The sequence below is a fragment of the Setaria viridis genome, chromosome 5 (genome assembly GCF_005286985.2).
Source record: "Setaria viridis chromosome 5, Setaria_viridis_v4.0, whole genome shotgun sequence".
NCBI classification, from domain to species: Eukaryota; Viridiplantae; Streptophyta; class Magnoliopsida; order Poales; family Poaceae; genus Setaria; species Setaria viridis.
The window spans coordinates 41,073,373-41,098,201 of record NC_048267.2 but is presented as its reverse complement, the minus strand read 5'-3'; the positions used below and the strand labels follow the sequence as shown (position 1 = coordinate 41,098,201).

The window sequence follows — 24,829 nt, the reverse complement described above, 5'->3', positions numbered from 1 at the left end:
CAAAAACAGCTTTACACGAAATGATAGACCAAGTGTGATATGGCAAGGTGATGGTATTTTTCTCATTCTTTTATACATTCATATGTGGTGGCATATATTCTTTTCCCTTTTCTTTTTCAAATGTAGAAAAATGTTAGTAAGCACAGCATTATTTCGTAGCCTTAACTGCTAAGGATTAAGGAACATGAATGCTTCCATCAGTGGCCAATTCAGCAATCATGGATGTACTTCACAAATTGAAAAACGCTCCAATAGGATATGCAAATTCTCAAAGACGATCCCCTCCTCTATTTTTGTTCGATGTATGTGTGTTTTTTTAAAGATCAATGTTCAATGTGTTATAGATGTTTCTTTTTTCTCGATCACAAGGGCGCGCCATGTCAAGCACTAGGTGCCAGCCGAATGTCAAAAGGATGTTAAGTTTGCAGTTCTAAGTTTTCCATGTTTGATAGTTACTTTGAGGACCAAATCAAGTGAAGACTTTGTGGGTTTTGATTTTGAGTTGGCTTCTTAATTGTGTCTTGAATTTGTTCTCCTTATGGAATACGTGCATAGCACATTCTAGAGGGGAAATTCTGTTCGATTTCTTCAGACAGCTCTCAGAGCCAGCGGTTCTATGCTGTAAACTTATTTATTTATTTATTATTTGTTTGAGCTGACCAACTGAAAGTTGTATCTAAATTTCAAAGTTATACTACCATGCTAATTTACTTGAAAGTTTTGGTCTTGCCCGAAGTTTACGATGGTTACGGATTCACTTACCGTGGTCTTACAAAAAGCGTGTGGGCAGATTGCACTCACCGTTCCAGTTTTGCATGTGCAATGCGACGGAAAAGAGGCCGCTAATTGTCAACTGCCGCAACCCCCGGGGCCCCCGTTCACATGCTTGCTTTTCACTAAAAATGATTCATCCTCCATGGCACAGGTTCACGTCCAGATGCTACTCCGAGTTTCAAGAGCACTCCAGAGTCCAGAATAAAAGAAGCATATACTTGTTGGTGGTGCCTCACAGAGTGGGGGGGAAAAATGAAGAGCTTCTTATACAGTTTATTCATCTGCACAGTTACAAGAAGCAAATTGCTGCTGGTGTATATACTTTCCACCTGCTCCACTGAAAACAGAGCGGCGTCTCGCAAATCTCGACGGCACCGTGGTGCATAGTGCCAGTACAAACATCCACGCCGCCTCTCGAGTCTCGACACGCGACGCCAAGTGGACGGATGGACCCCCATCCCCCGGCGCAACCGACAACCGCGCGTTGCCGCCGTTCCCGGCGTTTCAACTCGTCGCAGCTGCCGGGTTTCCAGCTCGGGAAGCAGCAGCGGCGAGCCGCGGGTTTCCGTTGCCCGTTGCTCCACTACTTGCCCCAAAACGAGAGACCACGGGATCGGAAGAGAGAACATGCCTCAAGCAAACGAACGATTCTAGCAGGGCGAAGTGTATCAGCTTCAGCCTCACTTGTTGTAGCATTGCAGGTTGCCGCCCGGGTGACCGCCCAAAGCACATGCCGCGAGAAGAGCGTGGACTTGCCGAAGGAAGGGAGTGGAGTGGCGGAGTGATCTTTTTCTTTCTTTTTGTGTTTGGGTTTTATGGGAGGCACCGATGATCTGTGTTGCACGGTAGCGGCGGCATCAGTCGAGGGGGTAGCATGTGTCCTCACCGCCAGTGTTCCACAGGAAGTGCGCGTAGGCCGCCGCGTGGTGCGCGTTGCCGGGGTCGGCGGCGATGGCCTCCTGGTACGTCTCCTCCGCGGCCGCGAGGTCGTTGCGCGCCTGCCACAGGAACGCCGCGTACCGCCCCATCGCCTCCGCGTCCGCCGGCTCCGCGCGCACCGCCCGCTTGAAGAAGTGCTCCGCCCTGGACACGCGCAAAAACCAAAACACACCTCCGTCAGCGACCACCGCACGCTGTGTGCAGTGAAACCCAAAACCATCGCGCGCGGCGCTAAATCTGGCGTTCCCCGGAACAGCAGCTGGGCACACTCACCGGTCGTGGTCGCCTTGCACCTGGTACAGGAACTGAGCGAAGTTGGCAAGCAGCAGCGAGTTGCTGGGCTCCTCGGACACGGCCTGCTCGTATCTCTGCGCCGTGGCCGCGTGCTCTGCCGAGTACTCCACGTCCAGCTTCGGCGCCTCCACCGGCGCGACGAGCTGCTCCAGAATTTCTGGGTCCATCAGCTCCTCGGCACGCGCGCTCGCTTGCATCCTGGTGGCTTCATCGGATATCCGCTTCCAGATGACCAGCTCGTCCTGTACATCCTCCACGGCCATTGAGTCGGACACGGACGCCTCCGAGCCGGCGCCCAGTGGTGTCGCCTGCTGTGACGCGTCCTGAGGCAAGACCGTTCCGCTTTGTCTGTACGACGACTCGTCCGACTGGCCGTCGCCGGTGGAGCCGGCGACCGGCCGCACCTTGCCGCCCCCGTCGCCGTTCCCGCCCACCGAGGCCGTGCGGCCAATGGAGAACGTCTTGAGCGCGGCGGGGTCGAACCGCTGCTGGGAAGAATGGGATTGCTCCGGTTGCTGGGTGTCCACCATCTCGACGGCCGCTACGGCGGCCTGGGGAGGCGGGAGCGTGGCGGCGGTCGCGACGCTGTCGCCCATGGAGTAGACGGTGAAGTTGGCGAGGAGCAGCATGAGGGAGACCATGAGCGCCGGGGTGCCGGAGAAGATGTGCTGGAAGAGCCAGACAAAGGAGGCGTGCATCTCTGCGTGGACGCGCGCCAGGACCCCCTGCAGGTCCTCGTAGAAGAGCGCCTCCCGCATCTGCAGCGTGAAGCTCTGGAGCTCCCGGATGATGAGCACCATCGACGCGAAGGCGCGCCCCACCGCGGCGCGCGCGGACTCGCCGGCGCGGTCCACGAGCCGCTCGTCCCTCCGCCCCTGCTCCAGCTGCTGCTGCTGCTGCTTCCGCCGCTTGAGCATCCGCAGCGACAGCGGCAGCCCGACGCTGCTCGCGCTCCGCTCCACGCTCGCCGGCCACCCGCACCCGCCGGCGCCCGGGTGCTGCCCCGCCGCGAGCTCCTGGATCCTCCTCAAGAACTCCTCGTCGTCCCCGCCGTCGCTCCCGACGCTGTCAATGCTGGCGCTGAGGGTGCGCCTGATCGCGTGCTGCCCGGCGCGCCGCGGGGCGAGGCCGGCGCTCCAGCCCGCCAGCGACGACTGGCTCCTCGCCAGCCTGACGCCTGGCGCGGCATGCCGCAGCGACGTGGTAATGGCCGAGGACGAAGGCGACGCCGGGGAGGAGGACGAGGGGGAAGAAGAGCACGGCGGCGGCGTGACGACCGCCGCGACCTGGATGCCCATGGGTCTCGGCCAATACCGGCCACCACCGGAACGATGGTTGGGAATGGCCCGCGGCTCCAGAACCGCGGGAGGCTAAAATGCAAGGGAAGGGAGTGAAGGGAGGGGAAACGAGCGGTGGCCTTATTTCAGGATCCGGAAGGAGTCTCGGTCAACCTCCCCAGCTAGTGCCACTGCTAGTGCCGCAATGGCGACGCCACCTTTAGACAAAACTTTATAGACACCCGGAGCAGGAACAAATGATATTTTTTCTCCTCCGTAAAACAATAGGCACAGGCCAAATTTAGTAGGAATTGGTGTTGTCGCGTCGCTACAAATGGAAACTGTACCAAGATGAAAAAAAAAATCGAAGGATTGAAAATACAGGGAAATGATTGGAGATGATGAAGGCCATAGAGCCAGCCTATTACCTCCTTCCCCCGGGATGTGTGTGTGCTGAGCTCGAGGAATCTGTAGACCACCGCCTGCCTCTCAGTTCTGTACAGACGGCTCCCCTCTGGCATCATCAACGTGTGTGCAGGGTATGGAGACGGAGCACACCTGAATATCTATATTGTTTTTCTCGTCGTATTGTATTTTTTTAGACCGTAGTATGTAAGCAAAATGGATGGCAAGTATCTGCAATGATAATTTCAGATGAAGACAAACGATGTCCCAAGATTTTTCTTTCTTTCTTTATACTTGGAGACAGCATGCCACAAGCTGTTCACTAGAGTCCCTTTCATATTCTTGGGCTGTTCACTAGAGTCCCTTTCATATTCTTGGTTCCTTTTACAGTCACAGTTTATGGCACAGGAAGTAGCTCAGGGGTATTTAGCAGTATCATATCGGATATTCGGATGCTAATTAGAAGGACTAAATATGAAGTAATTATAAAAACTAATTGTAGAACCCCGAGCTAATTCGCGAGACGAATCTATTAAGCCTAATTAATCCATCATTAGCAAATGGTTACGGTAGCACTATATTATTAAATCATGGACTAATTAGGCTTATAGATTCGTCTCGCGAATTAGACTCCATCTGTGCAATTAGTTTTGTAATTAGCCTATATTTAATACTCCTAATCAGTATCAAACATCCAATGTGATAGTTGCTAACTTTAGTATCCAAATACCCCCGGATACCGTAGACAAGATAGTTTTGCCGAGTAGCTGCAGGCAGCAGATGCAAAAACCTATACTTATTATATACATCAGGCATAATTGGACCCGAAGAATAGATTTTTTTAATAAAGTTCCGGAGCATAGATTATTATATCGTTGGTTTGGAACTGGATACCCGTAAATTCCACTGTGAAGTACTCCCTCCATCTTAAATTATTTTAGGTGGATAGATATTTGTATGCATCTAAACAGTGTATATCTAAATACACACAAATATATATACATCTAAGAACAAATGACCTATATTTTAAAATGGATGAGATACTATCGTCGTACATAAATATCCTCCCAATGATCGTTGTACATAAATATCGTCCCACGTGGTTAGGCTTAAAAAGGGTGAAAAAAATTTGCAACAGAGACCAGTAGAGACGAGGTGTTACTGTTGACGTGTCAACCTCTGTTCACGTGCCGTCACCCGCGGCGATGGTGCTGCAACCTGCGTGCCTGCAAAATGTGAAGCCTTGAGGCTCTTCCCTTCGCTGAAGCTCCCTCGATCCGCCACCGTCCCACACGCGTCCGCCATCAAGCCGCGGTGGCAACCTGCGATCAGAAAGTGCCATACAAGTCATCGAGCCCACCCATGGGACCTGTCCCCACGGAACACTGTGCCGTGTCATGGCTGCATGGGCTCGACTCGGGGGTTCAGTGCTTACGCGTGTACAATGCACGGGCACGGAATGAATCACGTGTTGTTTTGTCTCGTTCATTGTTTTTTTTATATTTATAGGGCGTAAAAGGTTCTGCCCGTGGTACCACTTTATACTGTAGTCTTTTTGCGAGTACATACCATCAGGATTCAGGCCATGCGTGCATTCCTGGAGATTTTTCCCTTCTGCGAAAGGCACCGCGGCGGCAACGTTTCCCGAGCCCGCGACGCCATTGTCCCGTTCGCCACCGTGTCCGACACGAAATATCCCGCAACGGCCGTCCCCATCCGCCGGCGTCCCGTTCGACCCCGCCGAATCAGCTTTCAGCATCCCTGCTGCGCGCGAATTCGACGGTCGAGACGTGCTCTAGGGCTCTAGGCTGTGGCCTGTGAGGAGGGGAAAGAGGCCGCGCCGCGGAGGAGGACCAGTCCTTTCACTCGATCGATGATGGCGCGCCCGGGCCTGGGTCCGCCAGCGACAGGCGACTCAAGTGCGCGCCGGGCCAGGGCTCAGGGCAAGCTGCCAAGCGATGGCGTGCAAGTTGGATCGCCATCACTGGGGCGCTACAAATCGGGTTGTATCTCTCAGATTTGCTCTCCCCGCTTGTTGATGCCTACGCTTGTTTGGTTTCTCCCTCGTATCGAGTGTGTGCTTCGTTCTATTTTTTGAGGTGATGGCGCGCTGACACTGCCATGTTGGATTGTGCTCCAGCTGCTTGCTAGTGTCAAAAAAATCTGAAAATGACCTCGGGCTCAGAGGGCAACTTCATAGGCTCATAGCGCAGGGTACGCGTTAGAACATGGTAGAGATGAGCGTCATGTCTCTTTTACCTCCAAAATGGGGTGAAAAGGAGAGAAAGAAACGGAAAGGGAGTAGTATACTATGGCCCCCTGTAACAAGTTGATTTCCGTCGGTTCTATAGATGATTACTGTAAGAAGAAATCGGATGGACGGTTCAGACTGATGCTGGGACACTAGAGGTGTCTTGTGCGGTTCTGCCCGAATCATTTGTTTGGAATAACGGGAGCTGAATCTACCAACTAATCGGGTACTGCTATAATGTCTGAATCTACCAACCAAAGGTTGCGAGTACAGAGTTGCATTCTGTCATGAAGCTGAAGCTACACGAGAAGCCTGAAGAAGAATCAGTTGACCAAGCAACAACCTGATGAGTTAGCCGGAGAAATCGGTGGCGTTAGGAGGACTGTTCGAGTATCAAGGCCCAACCCAAAGTATCTCGGTCCAAATTGGCGGTCCAAGTAATGCTAGGTCCAAGACTGCAGGAGTGTTGTTATAGAGAGCAGTTAGCCGAGAGAGGAGGTGGGAAGGAAGAAGACGACTCTGGCCCGCTGTGTCCGGTGGTGGCGGCGGCGGCGATCTGAGGATCCCGTCTGTATCTCTAACATTCTAGTGAGGATCTCACTACTAAATCGGAGTGTATTCTTGAGAATTGAGAGTTAAACACCACAAATCGAGTTGTGCGTTACAATTGGTATTCAGAGCTATCAATCTCGGGTGTGAAGCTTGCGGCGTTTCCCAATTCCGCCTCAAGATCCTGGCGGAGCTCCCCGATTACCTGCTCAAGTCGCATTACCTGACGCGGGAGCAGAAGAAGGCCAAAGAGATGGAGCAGGCGGTCTCCGATCTTGCTGATTTGGTCAAGCAGATGCAGGCCGAGCGAAGCAGATGCAAGTCGATCGAGCTGCAGATTGTGTTGTAGATCGTGAGACTCTCCAAACCTTGAAGAAATTCCTCGACGCTAACATGGCGGTGATGAAGGATGTTGCGGGTTGGCATCCCCAAATTGATTCCAAGGTTGATGAACTCAAGGTGTCCGTGACTAATCTCCAAGCTAAAGTGGACAAAATTGTTGTTCGTCAAGATGACCAAGAGAACCCCGCGTACAAGGTGTTCGACACTGAGCATCTCGACTTCACCAAATTGAAGCTGGCGGCCACCCATCTAGCTGCGACCTCCTTGGAGGCGGCTTCAGGGCCTGAAGGCCACCACTCTACACACGCTCACCGGGACCTGGCCATGGGGTGGTCGCCACCCTTGTGCCTTCCCCGATCACATGTGCGAAAATGTTACCAAATCTCACCCCAATTCTATTTTCTCTTACTGAAGCTAGTAATATGGATACTGAGCCTGTTCGCTTCAGCTTATAAGCCGGCTGAAAAGCTGAAACGACTGATTTGTTGTGAGAGGAAAATACTGTTTGGTGGCTGATAAGCCGGCTGAATAAGCTGAAGCGAACAGGCCGACTAGTTGTGGTAGTCCAAACTGGAATGCTTTGTTGCCTCAGCTAGATTTCCCTTCCTTTGATGGTAGTAGTCCAAAGATTTGGAAAACGAAGTGTGAGAATTTCTTTGTGATTTATGCTATCCCTCCTCACTTATGGGTGAAATTTGCTACTATGTATTTCATTGGTTCTGCTGCTTTTTGGTTACAAGCTATGGAAGCTACTGTCATAAATAGTTCTTGGGCAGAGCTTTGCCAAGCTATTCGTTGTAGGTTTTAGAAGAAGCAACACAATCAGCTTACCAAACAATTTTTCCATGGTAGATAGTTTGGTAGTGTGATAGATTATGTCGAGACGTTTGATTGTCTATTTCATCAGTTACTTGCTCATGATTCTTCTATTAAACCTTCTATGATTACCAATAGATTTATAGATGGCTTGCGTGATGATATAAGAGCTGTAGTCTTGATACAAAGGCATATTGACCTGGATACTGCTTGTTCACTCGCCATTTTACAGGAAGAGGTGATTGGAGGTTTTCCCAAGAAAGAACATAGGAAGGTTGATTTTGTCACTCCTATCAGATCTTCTGAGAAAACAAGCAATCCTGATACACTCTCTGCAAGTAAAGGCTTCAGTCCCAACCCCTGCAGCTGATGAGAAAAGAAGTTCAGAATCTTATAAGGCTTCTAGCAGTCAAGCTCCTGAAAACAAGTTAGTAGCACTGATGACCTACAGAAAAACCAAGGGCTTATGCTTTAAGTGTGGCTTAAGGTAGAATCCAAGCCATAAATGTGCTCCAACAGTTGTTCTGAATGTTGTTGAAGAACTATAGTAACTCATTCGAGATCCAAATGTGGAATTCCCTTTATAACCTCACTCCTATGAGTCTGATTCTGGAGAAGATCTTTGTGCACTGTCACTGGCTGCTGTTAATGGAGTAGAAGCCCCAAGGACAATCAAGTTTTCTGGGAAAGTGATGGATTTAAGTGCAATCATACTTGCTGATTCTAGCAGTTCTGGTAACTTCATCAGTGAAAGTATGGCATGCAAGATACCCAATTGGAAGCAACTACCAACCCCAATTCAAGTGAGAGTAGCTAATGGTAATCTGCTCACTTGCACTTATGAACTACCAGCTTGCAAAGTTTGGATCAATGGCCAATGCTTCACTGTATCCCTGAAAATACTGCCTCTCACATATTATGATGTTATATTGGGTATGGACTGGTTGGAAATATACAGCCCAATGGAAGTATATTGGAAGCTTAAGTGGATGTCTTTTGAGTACAACAGTTCTAGAGTTAAACTAAAAGGCATTAGACCTGATTTGACCGAATGTCAGCTAATTTCTGATGTAGAAGTGGAACATCTCCTAAGGAAAGATGAACTTTGGTGCATACTTGAACTATATTCAGCGAACTCAAGTGAAAATACCAATGATTGGCTTCATGAAGTTCAAGATCTTGTCAATCAGTTTGATGATCTGTTTAAGGAGCCAACAATTCTACCTCTTAAAGGCCATATGATCATTCAATCCCTTTCATTGCTGGAGCTCAACCTTTCAAGCTCAGGCCTTATAGATACAACCCAGCTCAGAAAGACGAAATTGAAGCACAAGTGAATGAGTTGTTGAAGAATGGCATGATCCAAGCTAGTACCAGTCTATTTGCCTCATCAGTGTTGCTAGTCAAGAAGAAAACTGGTGATTGGAAGCTATGTGTTGATTATAGAAGACTAAATGCATTGACAGTTAATGACAAGTTTCTATTACCTGTCATAGATGAATTTATGGATGAATTAGCTGGTGCACAGTGGTTCACATCCTTAGAGATGTGATCGGGGTTCCATCAAATTAGGATCAAAAAGTCAGATCAGTTCAAAACAGCTTTTCAAACCCACCATGGGCACTTTGAATATAAAGTAATGTTGTATGTGGTTATTGGAGGGCCTGCTACATTTCAGAGGGTGATGAACAACATCCTGGTTCTACTGTGAAGGAATTGTGCCATTGTTTTCATTTATGACATACTTGTTTATAGTAAAACTTGGCAACAATATTTGGAACATATTTCAGCTGTGTGCAAGCTATTACAAGAACATCAATTCAAGAAAAACTATCCAAATGTTCTTTTGCAAAGCAAGAACTCCCTTACTTAGGCCACATTGTCAGTGCAAAACGAGTAGCACCTGATCCAAGTGAAGTCCAAATTGTACAACACTAACCAGTTCCAATTTCTGTTAAAGAGTTGAGAAGCTTTCTAGGCTTGGCAGGATATTACAGAAAATTTATGAGGAATTTTGGTATTATCTCCAAACCACTCACTAATCTTCTCAAGAAAAATGAGCTGTTCTTGCCGACCTCTATTCATGATGAAGCATTCAACACTTTAAAAGAGGCTCTCATCACAGCTCCAATTTTAGCATTGCCTGACTTTTCCAAGCAGTTTGTTGTGGAAACTGATGCTTCTGATAAATAAGTGGGGGCAATCCTACAACAGAATGGACATCATGTTTACAAAATGATTTTGTAAGAAAAGCTTTAGGACCTAGAAATTAGACTCTGTCCATTTATGAAACGGAATTTTTAGCTATATTGATGGCCATTGATCGTTGGAGATAGTATTTGTTGCAAGGTGAATTTCTCATTCTTACATATCAAAAGAGTTTGATACACCTTGATGATTAGAGATTGTCAACACCTTGGCAACACAAAGCTATGACCAAAATGTTGGGATTGCAATATAAGATCTGCAATAAAAAGGGCTTTGATAACAAAGTGGCTAATGCTTTGGCAGGAGTCACTTCACCTCACCATCAAGAAACACTGGCAGTTTCTCAGCTACAGCCAGTTTGGATGCAAAGTGTTATTGAAAGATATTCTGCTCATCTTGAATTCAGTAAATTATTGGCATCCTTGTATGTATTAGGTTCTGTTAGCCATTTCTCTTTAAACAATGGTGTCATCAAGTACAAAAGTAAAATCTGGCTAATATATAATGTTAAAGCACAACACAAAGTACTCCAAGCTCTCCATGCAAGTCCTATTGTAGGTTTGACAGGTCCATAGAACTGGGATCCCCAACAGGACTACTTTCCCACAACGCTTAGCCCAATAAAGGGCAACATAAACAAACGTGTACCTGGGTCGGCCCAGCTACGCACAGCCAGGCCGAGACCACAATCCGGCCGCCGACCAGCTCCTCCAACCAGGAGGCCTGGTCGGCGCCCCGACTAGAGGAAGCTAGCCGGGGGTGGGGCCACAGTCCAACCTCGACTGAGTACCCCCGACCGAGCGCTCCCGTCTGAGTTCTCCCAACCTAATCCCCCAACTGGGGATTTACTGTACCACTTGCACTGATCTCCTCGACCGGGGACGTCCGCCCAAAGTGGGCCCAGGGAGCAGGTAGGGCGGATAATGAGGTAGCGCCTGGGTCAGGCGACCGTACGCGGAGCCGTACCACGCCATGCACTGCGCATGTCTGTACAATGGCGTCATAAACCTACCCGCTATGGCGTAGTGTCCTGACCAGGAGAATAACGACCGAGGACGGAAGCTACACCGTATCCACCGATGTGGGATTCGACAAGACTAGGCAGCACCTGCACACTCACTCTCTTATCCTCCCCCGATCTGTAAGGACTGTCCCCTTATACTATAAAAGAGGACGGACCCCCCCCCCCCCCCCGCTTCTACATAGAGACCGACTGCCCCTAACTGGACGTAGGGCGCGTTGCCCGAACCAGTATACATCCTGTGCCATTGTGTGCTAGGTCATATCCGATCTAACACACGACAAAACTACAAATATTTACTTGTCGGCCAGATTTTGCACCGACAAGGTCACTTTGGTATTCATGTCACTTATACAAGAGTTAGAACCCTATTTGCTTAGCCTGGATTAAAGAAAATAGTTCAAGAATTTGTCAATAGCTGGTCTGTATGCCAAAAGGCTAAAACTGAACATGTGAAATACCCAGGTTTGCTTCAACCTTTACCTGTTCCTGAACATGCATGGCAAGTTGTCAAATAGATTTCATTGAAGGATTGCCAACCTCTAAACATTACAATTGCATTTTGCAGTAGTAGATAAGTTCTCAAAATATGCACATTTTATCCCTCTGACCCACCCATTAACAGCCGTGAAGGTTGCACTTAGGCCTGACCATGGGCCGCTCGACCCGAAAAACCTGACCTGACCCACCTGAAAAAACTCCAACCCGACCCGACCATGTGACGGGTCGGGCGCGGGCCAAAATTTTTGATCTAGAACTCAAAAAACCCGACCCGACCCAACCTGACCCAACCATGTGACGGGTCGAGTGTGGGCCAAAAAATCTAACCCAACAACCCAAAAGAACCCAACCCAAACCCAACCTGACCTGACAAATGATCACGTCTAGTTGCACTGGTGTATATGGACAATGTATATAAGCTTCAAGGTTTACCTCAGGTGATAATCTCAGATAGGGACATAATTTTCACTAGTCCTCTATGGAAATAGTACTCTATGGAAAGAGTTGTTAAAAATGTCTGGTACTGACTTGAAACTTAGTTCAACTTATCATCCACAGACAGATGGGCAAATAGAATGAGTTAATCAATGTCTAGAGCTTATCTGAGATGCTTTGTGCATAACTGTCCTACTGAATGGAAAGAGTGGCTAGCACATGTTGAGTTCTGGTACAATACATCATATCACTCATCTCTTAACAAGATCCCATTTGAAGTGCTTTATGATCATATGCCAAGACAATTAGGGATTGACAGAGTGGAAGCTTGTGCTATGGATGATCTAAAAGAATGGTTGTCCAATAGGAAGCTTTTGAGTGAACTCTTACAGCAGCATCTCATAAGAGCTCAACAGAGGCAGAAACATCATGCTGACAAGAATAGAGCAGAAATAGTATTTCAGGTGGAGGATTTTGTTCATTTGAAACTTCAACCTTATATTCAAAAGTCAATCATGCCTAGAGCCAACTACAAATTGTCATTTTGATACTTTGGGCCATTCTTGGTGATGGAAAAGATTGGAGCTGTGGCATATCGTCTACAACTTCCATCATTCTCGGCTATTCATCTAGTATTCCATGTTTCACAACTGAAGCGTGCTATGGGCACTAACCAACAGGTCAGTCCCACTCTACCCCTATTGACACACAATTCCAAGTTCCATTGCGTATGCTTCAACACCGTTCTATTCAAAGAAGCAATTATGTTGTTGATCAAGTTCTGATACATTGGTCTTCTTGGCCAATCTCACTGTCAAAGTGGGAAAATGAGGCGGCGCTACAACAACAATTTCCGGCTACTTCAGCTGTACTAATGGAGGTGGGAATGTCACGAAGCTGAAGCTACATGAGAAGCCTGAAGAAGAATCAATTGACCAAGGAAGAGAGCAGCAACCTAATGAGTTAGCTGGAGGAATCGGTGGCGCTAAGAAGATTGTTCGAGTATCTCGGCCCAAGTTGATGGCCCAAGTAATGCTAGGCCAAGACTGTAGGTGGAGTGCTATTATAGAGAGCAGTTAGCCGAGAGAGGAGGTGGGAAGGAAGAAGACGACTCTGGTCAGCTCTGTCTGGTGGTGGCGGCTGCGATAAGAGGATCCTGTCTGAATCTCTAACATTCATGTGAGGATCTCGCTACTAAATCGGAGTGTATTCTTGAGAATCAAGAGTTAAACACCACAAATCGAGTTGTGCGTTACACATCCCCGTCTAGATGCGTTGCTGATGTTCTCTTCTGCAAGGACTTTTGGGCAGCTATCGTTCAATCCAGCAAAGGTCTTCAACCGTTTGGAAAGTTTACAGGCAAAATGGTTGCTGCAACCTTGTGTGGTCAGGAATCAAGGTTTCCTTCCTATTCAAAGTTTTAGATCTCAACATGCATGGGCGTAAAGATTTTGATATGCCTGCATCTCCTGCTGTTTTTGGCAGCAAGTCCAGACAGTGAAACAGCATCAACCCGATAGATCCCAACGAAATCTCCAACGAATCCACATGTTCAGAATCAAATTGGTGCAGCTCAATAGTCCTCAACTGCAAAAATGATCTGTAGTCTCCCATTTCTCTGTCTAACTTTGATCCAAAAATAAAATGAAATTCTCAGTCTAACCCCTGCATCAGAGATTTTGGACTACTGAGCCGCAATGCAAAATTACAGCAACTTGGCACCAAAGCTGCCAAACTAGTTTAACCGAACTCTACTTGTGCGGTTCCCTCAAAGAGTCTGTACGAGCTTCTCCTCCTGCTACGAGTTAAAAAAGAAAGTTGGACGTGAACAATTGGCTTGATGGCGATCCAGAATATTCATCTCACCATATGATAGCCTAAAGACGCGTGATTGAGATCCAACGAAGATGCTTAAACAGGTGGCTACATCAGTGGATGTTATCGTCCTCTGGAATACTGAATTACTGTACATGTATATCGTCTCCCGTCCGCGCGCGATGCGGACGGTCGCCGTGCGTTCCGTGCCCGATCTCCTCTCGTCTCGAAACTTTCTTTTCCCCGCAATTCCGACGCGACGGCGGTGACAGCGGCATGACCGGCCGGCGTGAGCTCTGCGTCTGCTCCGCTACAAAGCTCGCCGCACCACACGACTAACAGTGGATTAATTAAGACTGTTCACGTGCGCACAGGTTTATAGCAGCTGGTGTTGCTATCGGGCCCGAACGGGGATTTTGACCGCCGGTGAAATTCCTGCGTCGATTCAGCGGCTTTCAGGTGGCTGCTCACGTCAATCGGCGTCGCGATGGCTTGCTGCCACTTTGCTGCTCGCCTCAGCTCAGATATTTGCAGGGATAACCAGTCAGGTATCATTCTCCTTTGTCTGGCACGAATGCAATTTTCCACGCAGTAGCCCCACTGCTCTACAGTCGGAGCATTGTCTACAAGCAGTAACCTCCTTTGACTTTATTTGCTGAACAAAGCACCAGAAGCTCCGTTAATCTGATCTGATTACTGGAATCAGTGTATTTCAACAGAACACAGTTGGAGCGATAGCAGCAGTATGCCGACTTAGACACTGGTCATGCCGAGATCCTCTGAATGGCATCAGCTGTTCAGCTGGATAACTCGATGGCCGACAGAGATGCCGTTGATGAACAATCGCCGACGATCCAACGCCACCCCTCAGTTATCTCCACAGTCCACACCGCCTCACAGCGATTCCCCCCCGGCAGTCGGCTCGTCACTCTCGCCGAGTGCCCGTGTCTGCATTCCATCTCACACGTCCTGCTCTTATCCCCCCTCTGGTTAACCCGTCGTCACCGGGTCTCCGGAGCTCCCCATCACCGTACCTGTCGCATCTGCCACCTATCCTCGCTCCACTCAACGTGTCTCCATTGTTCACACACCAGCGATATCTGCAGAAGCTTGGGCGTTTGCCTTTCTTGGTCATGCCGCGCGGGAGACCGGCGAGCCATCAATTCTAGAACCTTCCTCCCTTTTCCGAAGAAACTGTTGTACTGCCAAGACGTTTTTTTTTGTTGCAGTGGTCGTTTGGATGAAACCGTCACCAAATTCGTCCACGTGCAGTTTTTTCCTTCCACCATCCATCTCTTCTATTTGCAGGAACATCTTGCAATATTTGCCTTTGCAGGATTATACTGTAATATACCTTTTGCGATGAGCAAGGTAGAATATCTGGTGCTGCAAAATTGGCACGTACTTTTCCCACCCAGCTTCAGTTCCTCAGTGCCCGCCCTTTTCACTTGCTGATCTAGTGATTTCTGCCGTGTCAGCACCAACATGGCAAGTGGCGAGGTTTCCAAGCTAACGTCAAAGATTCATTCAAGAATTTTGACGACGTGGCTTCCCGAACAAATATCCGTCACACGTGGAAATTCAAACGGGAGGTGCGTATTCATAACCAAGGATATGCCCAAAAAGACGCAGATCTTTGGGATCTCCCACGGAAAATCTGCGGCAATTTGCACCCCAAGACTCTGCGCATGGCCTGGAACTACTTATGTGGATGAAAATGTGTTCAGATTCAGAGCGCTTGCGATTGCGATTGCGAGGAAACTACAGCGAGTCTTTGCTGGAGCAGCAGGAAATACTGGCCACTTGGGTGCACTAGACTAGATGGTTGCTGGCTGTCCGATCGTCGCGACATGCGCGCTGCGCGCAACTTGACGGGAACGGACGAATGGCTGGTGCAATCGGGCCTCCCGGAGCCGGCAGTCGGGCCACGTATGGCCCACGCACCAACCTTCCTGGGCTGATTTCGATACGCGGGCCCAGGACGGTGGTCCTGCACCCCGCCCCACGGGAAAGAAAATGTGTGGCGCAGATGGTCTTGGATATTCGTGGTAGGCGCCACCTGCCCCTTGCTGTGACGTCACGCCGCGTACATCTTTCCGTGATTTTTTTTTTGGAACGAACGGCACACGAGATTGTACATCTTCCGTGATCTGTGACAGGTTACCGATTGATGCATTTGGTGGCCATGATTGTGCTCGGCTGCTGTTACTGAAATTTCAGGGTACGCTTTTTCTCTTCGCCCTCTCGGGATTTTGCCATTTTGGTGTCGAGTTTCTGTTCATGACTTTTGGAGTGGAGGTGGCGAAGTAATGGAGAGCAACTCGATGGTGAAGCAAACTTTTCACCGAGTAAAGAATCAGCTGATTGGCAAGCTACACCTTTACTTTTGTACGGCGCGCACTGCGTGTTAGTGATTTCACCCGTACAGATTAGCGGCGATGGATAACCTTCATCATCTGGCCTACAAGTCATGCGCTCAGGGGCGAGAAAAATTACTCCAATGCCTCTGGCGACCCTGACCGACGACGGACACATCGGTCCTACTAGAACTATTGTCCATTGGGTATATTATAGAGGATAGGATATGATTTCATTTCATTTCATCATCTGTGAAAGGAACTACCAGATTATGATGCTAGATTGCTCGTAGATGTGTTTGTAAAAAGTTTCATTTGATCACCTTGGACTATTTATTGTCGTAGTCTCCACATAAATAACAGTTTTCCTATATAATGGCCCAAAACAACATCTGGTTTAAGTGGCCCATATTGGTGACAACATAGTGGCCCAGTCGTCCAATGCTGTCATTGCCAAGCCCATGTAATGGCGCAGGCTCAACGGGGTCCTCGACCTCTCCCGAAAGGCAACGGGGCGGCGGCGGCGGCGCCGCGCGGCGCTCTTCAGTGATCTCGCCTCCGGCAACTATGGCCAAGGCAGATCTCACCGAGGTGGCGAGGTAACAATAACCAATGCCGTATCCTTTCGTTCCCCTTTATAGATTTAACCGCTCGATTTAGAGCAGCGGCGCCAGAATACCTGTGCCTCCGTTCAAAGTCGCCGATTTCTGCAGATAGTTTTTTTTTTTTACGGTTGTTGCTTATTTCCATCTCCTCTAGAACTGTATTGTTAATTGTCCTGGTGATTCGCTGGTTTTCTAGTGAATTGTTTTATGGTTGCTTATTCGGACATATGCCGCAGCTTGATGTAAGTTCTGCAGTGACCGATTGACCTCAAGTGGTACTGAATTTTTAAAGGGCAGAGAGAATTTAGATTGCAATTCAGATCAGCCTGATCATCATCCTGGACCTGAAGTACTGAACTCCTGAAGGCACACGTGAATCACGAACAGACCGTGTTGTGCGAAAGACCAAGTAGCCCCTGTACAGCTAGTGCTAGTAACACTACAGTAAAAATTTTGGATAGCACTCAGTGCGTTGGCACATCGGGATGTGAATTCGAAGGGATTATTTGTTATGCATCCTATGCTAAATATAGGAGTTACGCTTACTTGTAATACTTCACTTCACTGATTTCCTTTGCCCAGTAGTGGTTGCATGGTTTAGTCATTGCATACCGCATCAATTTCCTGTTAGTTACACCAGCCTACTTGCTTTGCATATGTTTACAACTTACTTGCACGAAAAGCTAGATCTGATTTCTCATGTCATTTTCTTTACCGTTTATGTCTTCCCTTTCCTTATGATGGCAGACAATAGTCTGTCAGGTTGTGTGCTTGTTTTTGGTCCATCATAATTTTTGTCACTGATGTTGCTGTCGTCAGTTAAACGGGAACAGTTCCTCGGATATACAGGTTTGATGTTTTCTTTTCCTGAAGTATAGTAGTACACATGATTGCCACTTTCGAAAACACTAGCTTGTAGCTTCCTAGTACGGTAGTGGTAGCGTGTGACCTGTCATTATGTTGTTGTTTTCCGGAAGATTGTGTTCATGCACCTGCTGGCTGTTTCTTCTGTGCACCATCTAACAGTAAGAGATACTCTATGCCTACCAAAATTGTTAATTTGCTTTTTTTTTGTTTTCTAGAATCTTATAGCTGAAGGCCTGTAAAATTTCAAAGTTTGATATTTTCGTGTTGAACGGGCAATCTGAAAATCTATGGTATGACGAAGGTATTGCGTTTTCTATAATTATTCTTTGGGCTTTATTACATCAGTTTTCGAATTTTCTTTATTATTTTTTAATAACTATTTTATTTTTAGTGCTCCCATGCTTCTTTTTAGAATGATATCAAAGGCCCCCAAGAAAAAAATGCCACTCAATCACTCTAAGATAAATGAAATGTCAATATTCTTTTAAACACGACCAATTTGTCCTCCTTTCATCCTTTGAACCTCCCTCCGCAGCTTGCCTCCACAGGTAGCAACTACTCTAGATATCATCAGTAAATTTGCCCTGGTGCGTGCAACAGTACCAAAGGGGACAGTCACATGCGCCTTCCAATCCTTAAAATCTGCCTACCTGTTGAAGTGGTGCCTATTGTCAGGACCATGTAAATCCTTGCCAGTCGCCCTCAGTATCTTTAAGAATCAAATTGATGTGGCTAAACAAAATACTAATTTTTCAGGTCCAGGGTAATGGGAAAAAAACAGTGGACAACCAGCTTATTTCTGCTAGTTATTGCTTCCCCATCAGCTCCTGGAGAAGTGTTCACACAGGTTGATTAATATTTTTGCCTCTTTTATTTGCTCTGTTCTGATTCCCGTTTGCTATTACATGCCCTTTGGCGTTTTAAATTGATGACTTTGAATAAAGTTACAATAAGAATGAATTTTGGGGTTTTTTCTTGTAAAAGGTGATTAGGATCTACACGTTCTAGTGTGTGTGGGTGTGTGTTTGGGTCTCTGTATGACTCCTTGTTCTACTATTAATATAATGATACGCAGCTCTCCTGCGTGTTCGAGAAAAAAAGAATGAATTTTGGGGTGGAATCTGACTATTACCGGCTAAAGGCCATGATCTGGCTGGCTGGTCAGTCCTTTGCTCTTGTGTGTTGAGGGAACATATATCATTCTTGTATGCATGTTCGGTTGAGAAGTCTGGTTCTAGTGACATGTCCTTATGTGTAGACTTGTTTCGTTTCCATGATAGTGTAGCCTAGACCTAGTACTATTTTCATCGCCTAACAACTATGTCATGCAGGCTAACAGTGACATATAACAAGCTACCATTAATGAAATGTTTTGCCAGCATCAGCGTGTGGTTTTTCTTCTGTTCCCGATTAAGTAGCAATCAGTACTCTCTTTCCCAGTTTCTCCTTGGCAAAACGGGTAAAATCATGTAGAATTGGGACTTAACTGGGACACTTCAGAGTTCAGACTATTGACCAAAGTAGCTTGTATGCATAATGGTTAGCACATGCTCAACAACAGAAATATACAGTGCTCTGGAAGGACTACCAGAATGGTTAATCATTTCCTTTCGCGTGAATTCACAGTACAAAGGCTATGTAACATAAAGATGTTATAGAAACGCTCTGGTGAACATAAGAGGTAACATCATCGGTGGCTCAGATCCACAATGTAATCAATCAAGATCTTATCCCAACTGATCACATGGTTGTGGTCATATTGATATTGAGGTCTGGTTGTGAAGGCAGGGTCCACACGGCATTCTACTGCGGTTGCAGTTGCAGTCATTCGCAGCTTATTCATTTATGGGTCGGCAATGAAAGAAAATAAGTCATGTGGGTGCAAAGATTGATACGAGTATTTATTTGTAATATGCATTTTTTTTGGTTTTGATATAAAATGATAACTCTAGAAAACGAATATTTCGGCAATCATTAGGGTAATATACAAAATCATTTCCTGTTTTCTGGCATGCATTGTGCGAGATTGCTTACAGAAACTCATTATTCAACACGAGCAGGTGAACGTTAACCTTTCTGGTGGGAAGGAACATTACTGGGTGTCCGACCATTTCTTCCATGATGTTGTTATCGTGAAAATATCCACTACATTTGAAGGCTAATCGGAACTACACCAGAAGAGACGTGGATCTCAATTTTCAAAGGATGCATTTCTTCAGGCTACAGCAGATATGAATAACCGAGAATTTTTACTAAGATATCGTGCAGCCTGGTTCGTCCTTGGGATATTGGGATTGACCACTCTGGATACATTGTTGATTCCTACAAAAATTCCTTCGGTTCTTCGATGCTGTGAGCCCTCACCTCTGACGAACATGCTCCTGTGGCTCTTCGCCTACATGCCCCTACAGGCAACGGTATGGGGCTCTACTCTACACATGCCTCATCAATATATCGTGCAGCATAATTCTTTTTTTTAATCCTTCGTGCAGCATAATTCTTTTTTTTAATCCTTCGTGCAGTATAATTCTCACTAGACTTGTGTTTAGGGGTGGGGGCAGCAGGATATAATCCTCCCTCCATACCTATCTTCACTGTCACATTCCAGAAGGACAGACAATGCTGAATCTTCAGTGTTCCAAAGTTTTGTTACCCTCGACTGTTGGGACAGTTCTGAGCCCTCTTAACCAAAGTGATTGCTGCATCACACCTGTAGCATGTGTAGGACGTAGAAAAGTTCCTGCGCCGTGCACAGCATGTTTACGTCTAGTCCATGTCGCCATCGCATTTGTTTGCTCCGCAACAACAATCTTTTTGCGTAATCCGAAGCGCGTGATTAATTCCGCGCTGCCGCTGCAGTTGGCCATCAGCTGTCTGACGTGGTTTAGTTGTTGACTACCGAGGCTAGCGGCGACGCAAATCAATGGGCCGCCGCGCACCATAAACTTCCCAACCAACTATTCCGACGCGATTAAAGCCTCCTCTCCCCATCTCTGCCCAGTCGCGCACGCCCCATCCTCCTGCTGGATGACGAAGCCAAAGCTTATGGACTTGTCGATACTGCTGCCGCCTGCGACGACGATTATACGTCTCTTGCGGGCTTGGGATAACCATCAGCGTTTCGTCTCGGGCGCACGGGAAAAGGGAATCGTGGACAGGTCAGGCCAGATACGACGCGAGCCCGGCACGGCTGCCCGTTGGCGTCCACTCATCCGCCTCGATCTGCCTCTCATAAATTCAACGTGCTGGTGAGAAAATGCGGACGAGATAGCTCACGGCGGCATTTACCTTTTCTAGCGCGGCGTAGTACGGTGTACTACCACTTGGCATCGGCCATCGGCTAGCTAACCTCCTCACGCACGATGCTCTCCCGTGGCGCACATCGCTCTCTAGAAGTAATGGCCACTCAAGTTAGCTGCGGGAAGAGGGTGTGGTGCCTTGCAGTTATACACCGTCTCCCGTCGAGGCTGGCGCTGGCCTGTGGCCTCTGCAGCTGCAGGCCTTCCCATCAATCCACGGGTATCCATGCAATACAGCCCCGTCACCACCAACGACCAGCCTCGCGTATATTTATTAACTCCGCCTCGCCGCCCCACTCCACTGCCAACTCGCAGTCTCGATCCCCTCTGCTCTGCTCCAAGCCTCCAACCCCTCCTTCTCCGGGGCCGGCCTGCTGGCGAGATCGAGCGCTAGCAAGATGGTGGCGTCTCGCCGGTTCAAGCCCATCGAGGAGTGCTGCTCGGAGGGGCGGTCGGAGCAGACGGTGGCCGCCGACCTGGACGGCACGCTGCTCATCTCCCGGAGCGCGTTCCCCTACTACCTCCTCGTGGCGCTCGAGGCCGGCAGCGTCCTCCGCGCCGTGCTCCTCCTCCTCTCCGTGCCATTCGTCTACGTCACCTACATCTTCTTCTCCGAGTCGCTGGCCATCAGCACGCTCGTCTACATCTCCGTCGCGGGGCTCAAGGTGCGCAGCATCGAGATGGTGGCGCGCTCCGTGCTGCCCAAGTTCTACGCCGGCGACGTGCACCCGGAGAGCTGGAGGGTGTTCAACTCCTTCGGCAAGCGCTACATCATCACGGCCAGCCCACGGATCATGGTGGAGCCCTTCGCACGGGCATTCCTCGGCGCAGACAAGGTCGTCGGGACGGAGCTGGAGGTCGGCAAGAACGGCAAGGCCACGGGCTTCATGGTCAAGCCCGGCGTGCTCGTCGGCGACCACAAGAAGCAGGCCGTCGTCAAGGAGCTCGGCGACGCCGTGCCCGACGTCGGCATGGGGGACAGGGAGACCGACTTCGACTTCATGTCCATCTGCAAGGTTTGACGTCGTAATCCCATCCCGTGTCTTAATTTACTTGCAAAATTCTCGTCAGTTATTGATACTGTGTCTACGTGTGACCGCGTGCTCCGAATTGGTATCGTACGGCGTTGTTACCTGATCTAAATATCTGATCTCGTGGAGTATTTAGACCCTGTTTCCTAAAATTTCTATCACATCCGAATGTTTATATACTAATTATAAAATTAATTGGAAGGTGAATCTATTAATTATAAAAATCAATTGCACAAATGGAGGCTAATTTGCGAGGTGAATCTATTAAGCCTAATTAGTTCATGATTTGATAATGCGGTGCTACAGTAAATATGTGCTAATGATGAATTAATTAGTCTTAATAGATTCGTCTCGGGAATTAGCCTCTATCTGTGTAATTAGTTTTATAATTAACTAGCCTCCGAATATTTGATGTGACATGAATTTTAATTCGTACTAAAATCCAAACGACGCCCCTGGTAGCATCCGACATACATGGTTTAGGTTTTAGCCGGCAACCTGGAACTATAGTGTGGCAGGTTGGAATTTAAGTAGAAATTAAAAGCACTCGGCCCTTTCACAGTTTAGGTAGGCATGTCACTAAAGACACTTGTTCAGTGTTTTTTTAGCCTGAAGGCCAACCCAGATTGGAACTTAAGATGTTCTGGCAAATTTGGTATGACCATACACCACCACAGTCAGTAGAACCGTCTAGAATCTTAGGGCTTGTTGAGTAATGCAAAGTTGAGATTTTAAAGACAGTCCAGGCGGAGTATATCAACCAACGTACTCCTCATGCGGAGCAGTGTACTAATCTCTGTCCATTTGTTTTCTCAAGAAATCAGAGAGTTTAGTCGATGCCAGGCCTTTATGACACATATATGCAGTAGCTGTACACTCTGAACACTGAACAGCTGCTGCTCCCGTCCAAGCTGCTACAGTAACAGCGCACCATCTAGTGTCTCCGCACTGCCATCAGCCTTCGTAATGCCCTGATAAGTGATAACTCAGGATGGTCGTCACCTCTCAGCTGTCATCGTTGACACGTTTGACAGCGGAAGTGAGCATGATCGAGAGAGATCGGTAGCGTGGCGCGTGGGACAGTGGGTGGACGCTGGAGATCATATCGGTGGTGTCGCTGGCGGCTGGGCCGTGCGGATTGAATGCGCGGGATCAGTGGATCACTCGTCACAGTCGCATCCGTCCCCGTCCCGGCTCCGGCCTCGTCTCGGCTCCATTTACGGCTGTTTGGTGGTGAATTCATGGCGCCCTGTCCCCGGCCGGGCGCAATGAAGGAGACCGGCCTGGAGCGGCTGGCTGGCGCGTGAGGCATGAAAGCTGGCGCTGAGCGTGCCAGATCTAAGACTGCCGCTTCTTTTTCTTTCTTTCCATCGTCCGGCCGGCCGGCCTGGCAGTGGAGTAAATACGGTACGTGCACTGTTCGTCCTGGGACCGTCGGTATGGCGCTGTCTTGCCAGTATAACTAATTTGTTTCTCGCCCCAGTGCTGGAGACTGGAGTAGTGTCTTGCACCCTGTTCGGGTGCTGGTAGTGGCAGCAGGGCTAGTTGTCCGGCCATCTTTGGCCTGCTACGCTGTGGGCTACTTCACGTGCAGCAGATCGGTAGTTTGAGTATACATCAAGCCGCCAGCTTGTGGTCTCTGAAATCGTTACACGGAATTGGTATTTGGTAGCAGTAGCACTTCACTTGTGTGCGGTGTTTTAGCTTCAAAATACTTGCTGAGGCGATTTCTGTGTTTGGTGGAATGTGGTGGTCTCTGAAACATCATGCATGTCTTTCAGTTCATCGAACCGCACCGCTCGTCACTATTGACTATTGCTACTACAGCTTTGTGGTTGGTACTACTATTACAAAGCACATGGCAAAATTATTGAGCGCACCGGTGGCTGTGGCTGTGCAGGAGGCCTACCTGGTGACGTCGAGGAAGTACAGCCCGGTGGCCAAGAACCAGCTGCTGAGCCCGCTGATCCTGCACGACGGCCGCCTCGTGCAGCGCCCGACGCCGCTCGTCGCGCTCGTCACCTTCCTGTGGATGCCGTTCGGCTTCGCGCTCGCGCTCATGCGGGTCTACATCAACCTGCCCCTGCCCGAGCGCATCGTCTACTACACCTACAAGCTCATGGGCATCAGGCTCATCGTCAAGGGTAACCCGCCGCCCCCGCCCAAGAAGGGCCACCCGGGGGTCCTCTTCGTGTGCAACCACCGCACCGTGCTCGACCCCGTCGAGGTCGCTGTCGCGCTCCGCCGCAAGGTCAGCTGCGTCACCTACAGCATCTCCAAGTTCTCCGAGCTCATCTCGCCTATCAAGGCCGTCGCGCTGTCGCGGGAGCGCGAGAAGGACGCCGAGAACATCCGACGCCTGCTGGAGGAGGGCGACCTCGTCATCTGCCCCGAGGGCACCACCTGCCGCGAGCCCTTCCTACTGCGCTTCAGCGCCCTGTTCGCCGAGCTCACCGACCGCATCGTGCCCGTGGCCATCAACACCAAGGAGAGCATGTTCCACGGCTCAACCGTGCGCGGCTTCAAGATCATGGACCCCTACTTCTTCTTCATGAACCCGCGGCCGACGTACGAGGTCACGTTCCTGAACCAGCTGCCCAAGGAGCTCACCTGCAGCGGTGGCAAGTCGCCCATCGAGGTGGCCAATTACATCCAGAAGACGCTCAGCGGGCAGCTCGGCTTCGAGTGCACCACCATCACCCGAAAGGAGAAGTACAGCATACTCGCCGGCACCGACGGCCGTGTCCCGTCCAAGAACAAGGAGAAGGAGAAGAACTAGCGATCAAATCAAGGCCGCGGCAGCAAACAATCAGTACTCCGGACTCAGGCAGCCGATTAATTACAATACTGCTGTTATTTGTTCCGATTAATTGTTGTTTGTCGAAAAGTTGGTCAATTACTTATTGTTTCCATTGACAATGTCATGTGGGCCGTGTATTAGTACAAGATTGGAGATCATAATTATCTTAAAATTCATCCATTTTCGAATAGAAGGATGGGTAATTATACAGCACAGTTGTTGTTTTTTTCAGAGTTACTCGAC

At 48.6% G+C, this 24,829-nt stretch overlaps 2 protein-coding genes and 1 long non-coding RNA gene across 4 annotated transcripts; 2 read left to right on the top strand and 1 right to left on the bottom strand.

Moving 5' to 3' along the window:
- Positions 1-976: 976 nt before the first annotated feature.
- LOC117858011 (uncharacterized) lies at positions 977-5,156 on the bottom strand. Of its 2 annotated transcripts, none has more exons than XM_034740961.2 (3): positions 3,713-5,156; positions 1,987-3,625; positions 977-1,857 (listed from the first exon to the last, which is right to left on the bottom strand). In XM_034740961.2, the coding sequence occupies exons 2-3, from the start codon at positions 3,303-3,305 to the stop codon at positions 1,632-1,634; spliced, it is 1,545 nt and encodes a 514-aa protein (XP_034596852.1). In that variant the 5' UTR covers positions 3,306-3,625; positions 3,713-5,156; the 3' UTR covers positions 977-1,631. The 2 variants fall into 2 exon arrangements, with proteins under 2 accessions (XP_034596852.1, XP_034596853.1); XM_034740962.2 differs by having other exon boundaries at positions 1,987-3,612.
- Positions 5,157-16,407: 11,251 nt separating this feature from the next.
- Positions 16,408-18,559, top strand: LOC117857498 (uncharacterized). The gene is made up of 3 exons (XR_004640776.2): positions 16,408-16,583; positions 17,672-17,757; positions 18,213-18,559. It is a non-coding gene; the product is annotated as an uncharacterized lncRNA (long non-coding RNA).
- A 2,349-nt stretch (positions 18,560-20,908) lies between these two features.
- LOC117857497 (glycerol-3-phosphate 2-O-acyltransferase 6) lies at positions 20,909-24,801 on the top strand. The gene is made up of 2 exons (XM_034740183.2): positions 20,909-21,771; positions 23,687-24,801. The coding sequence occupies exons 1-2, from the start codon at positions 21,154-21,156 to the stop codon at positions 24,563-24,565; spliced, it is 1,497 nt and encodes a 498-aa protein (XP_034596074.1). The 5' UTR covers positions 20,909-21,153; the 3' UTR covers positions 24,566-24,801.
- Positions 24,802-24,829: the final 28 nt, after the last annotated feature.

Coding starts and splice junctions, on each gene's coding strand:
- LOC117857497 (XM_034740183.2), top strand. CDS start 21,154: ATGGTGGCGTCTCGCCGGTTCAAGCCCATCGAGGAGTGCTGCTCGGAG. Junction 21,772..23,686: donor ACTTCATGTCCATCTGCAAG/GTTTGACGTCGT, acceptor GTGGCTGTGCAG/GAGGCCTACCTGGTGACGTC.
- LOC117858011 (XM_034740961.2), bottom strand. CDS start 3,305: ATGGGCATCCAGGTCGCGGCGGTCGTCACGCCGCCGCCGTGCTCTTCT. Junction 1,858..1,986: donor GTGCAAGGCGACCACGACCG/GTGAGTGTGCCC, acceptor GCGCGTGTCCAG/GGCGGAGCACTTCTTCAAGC.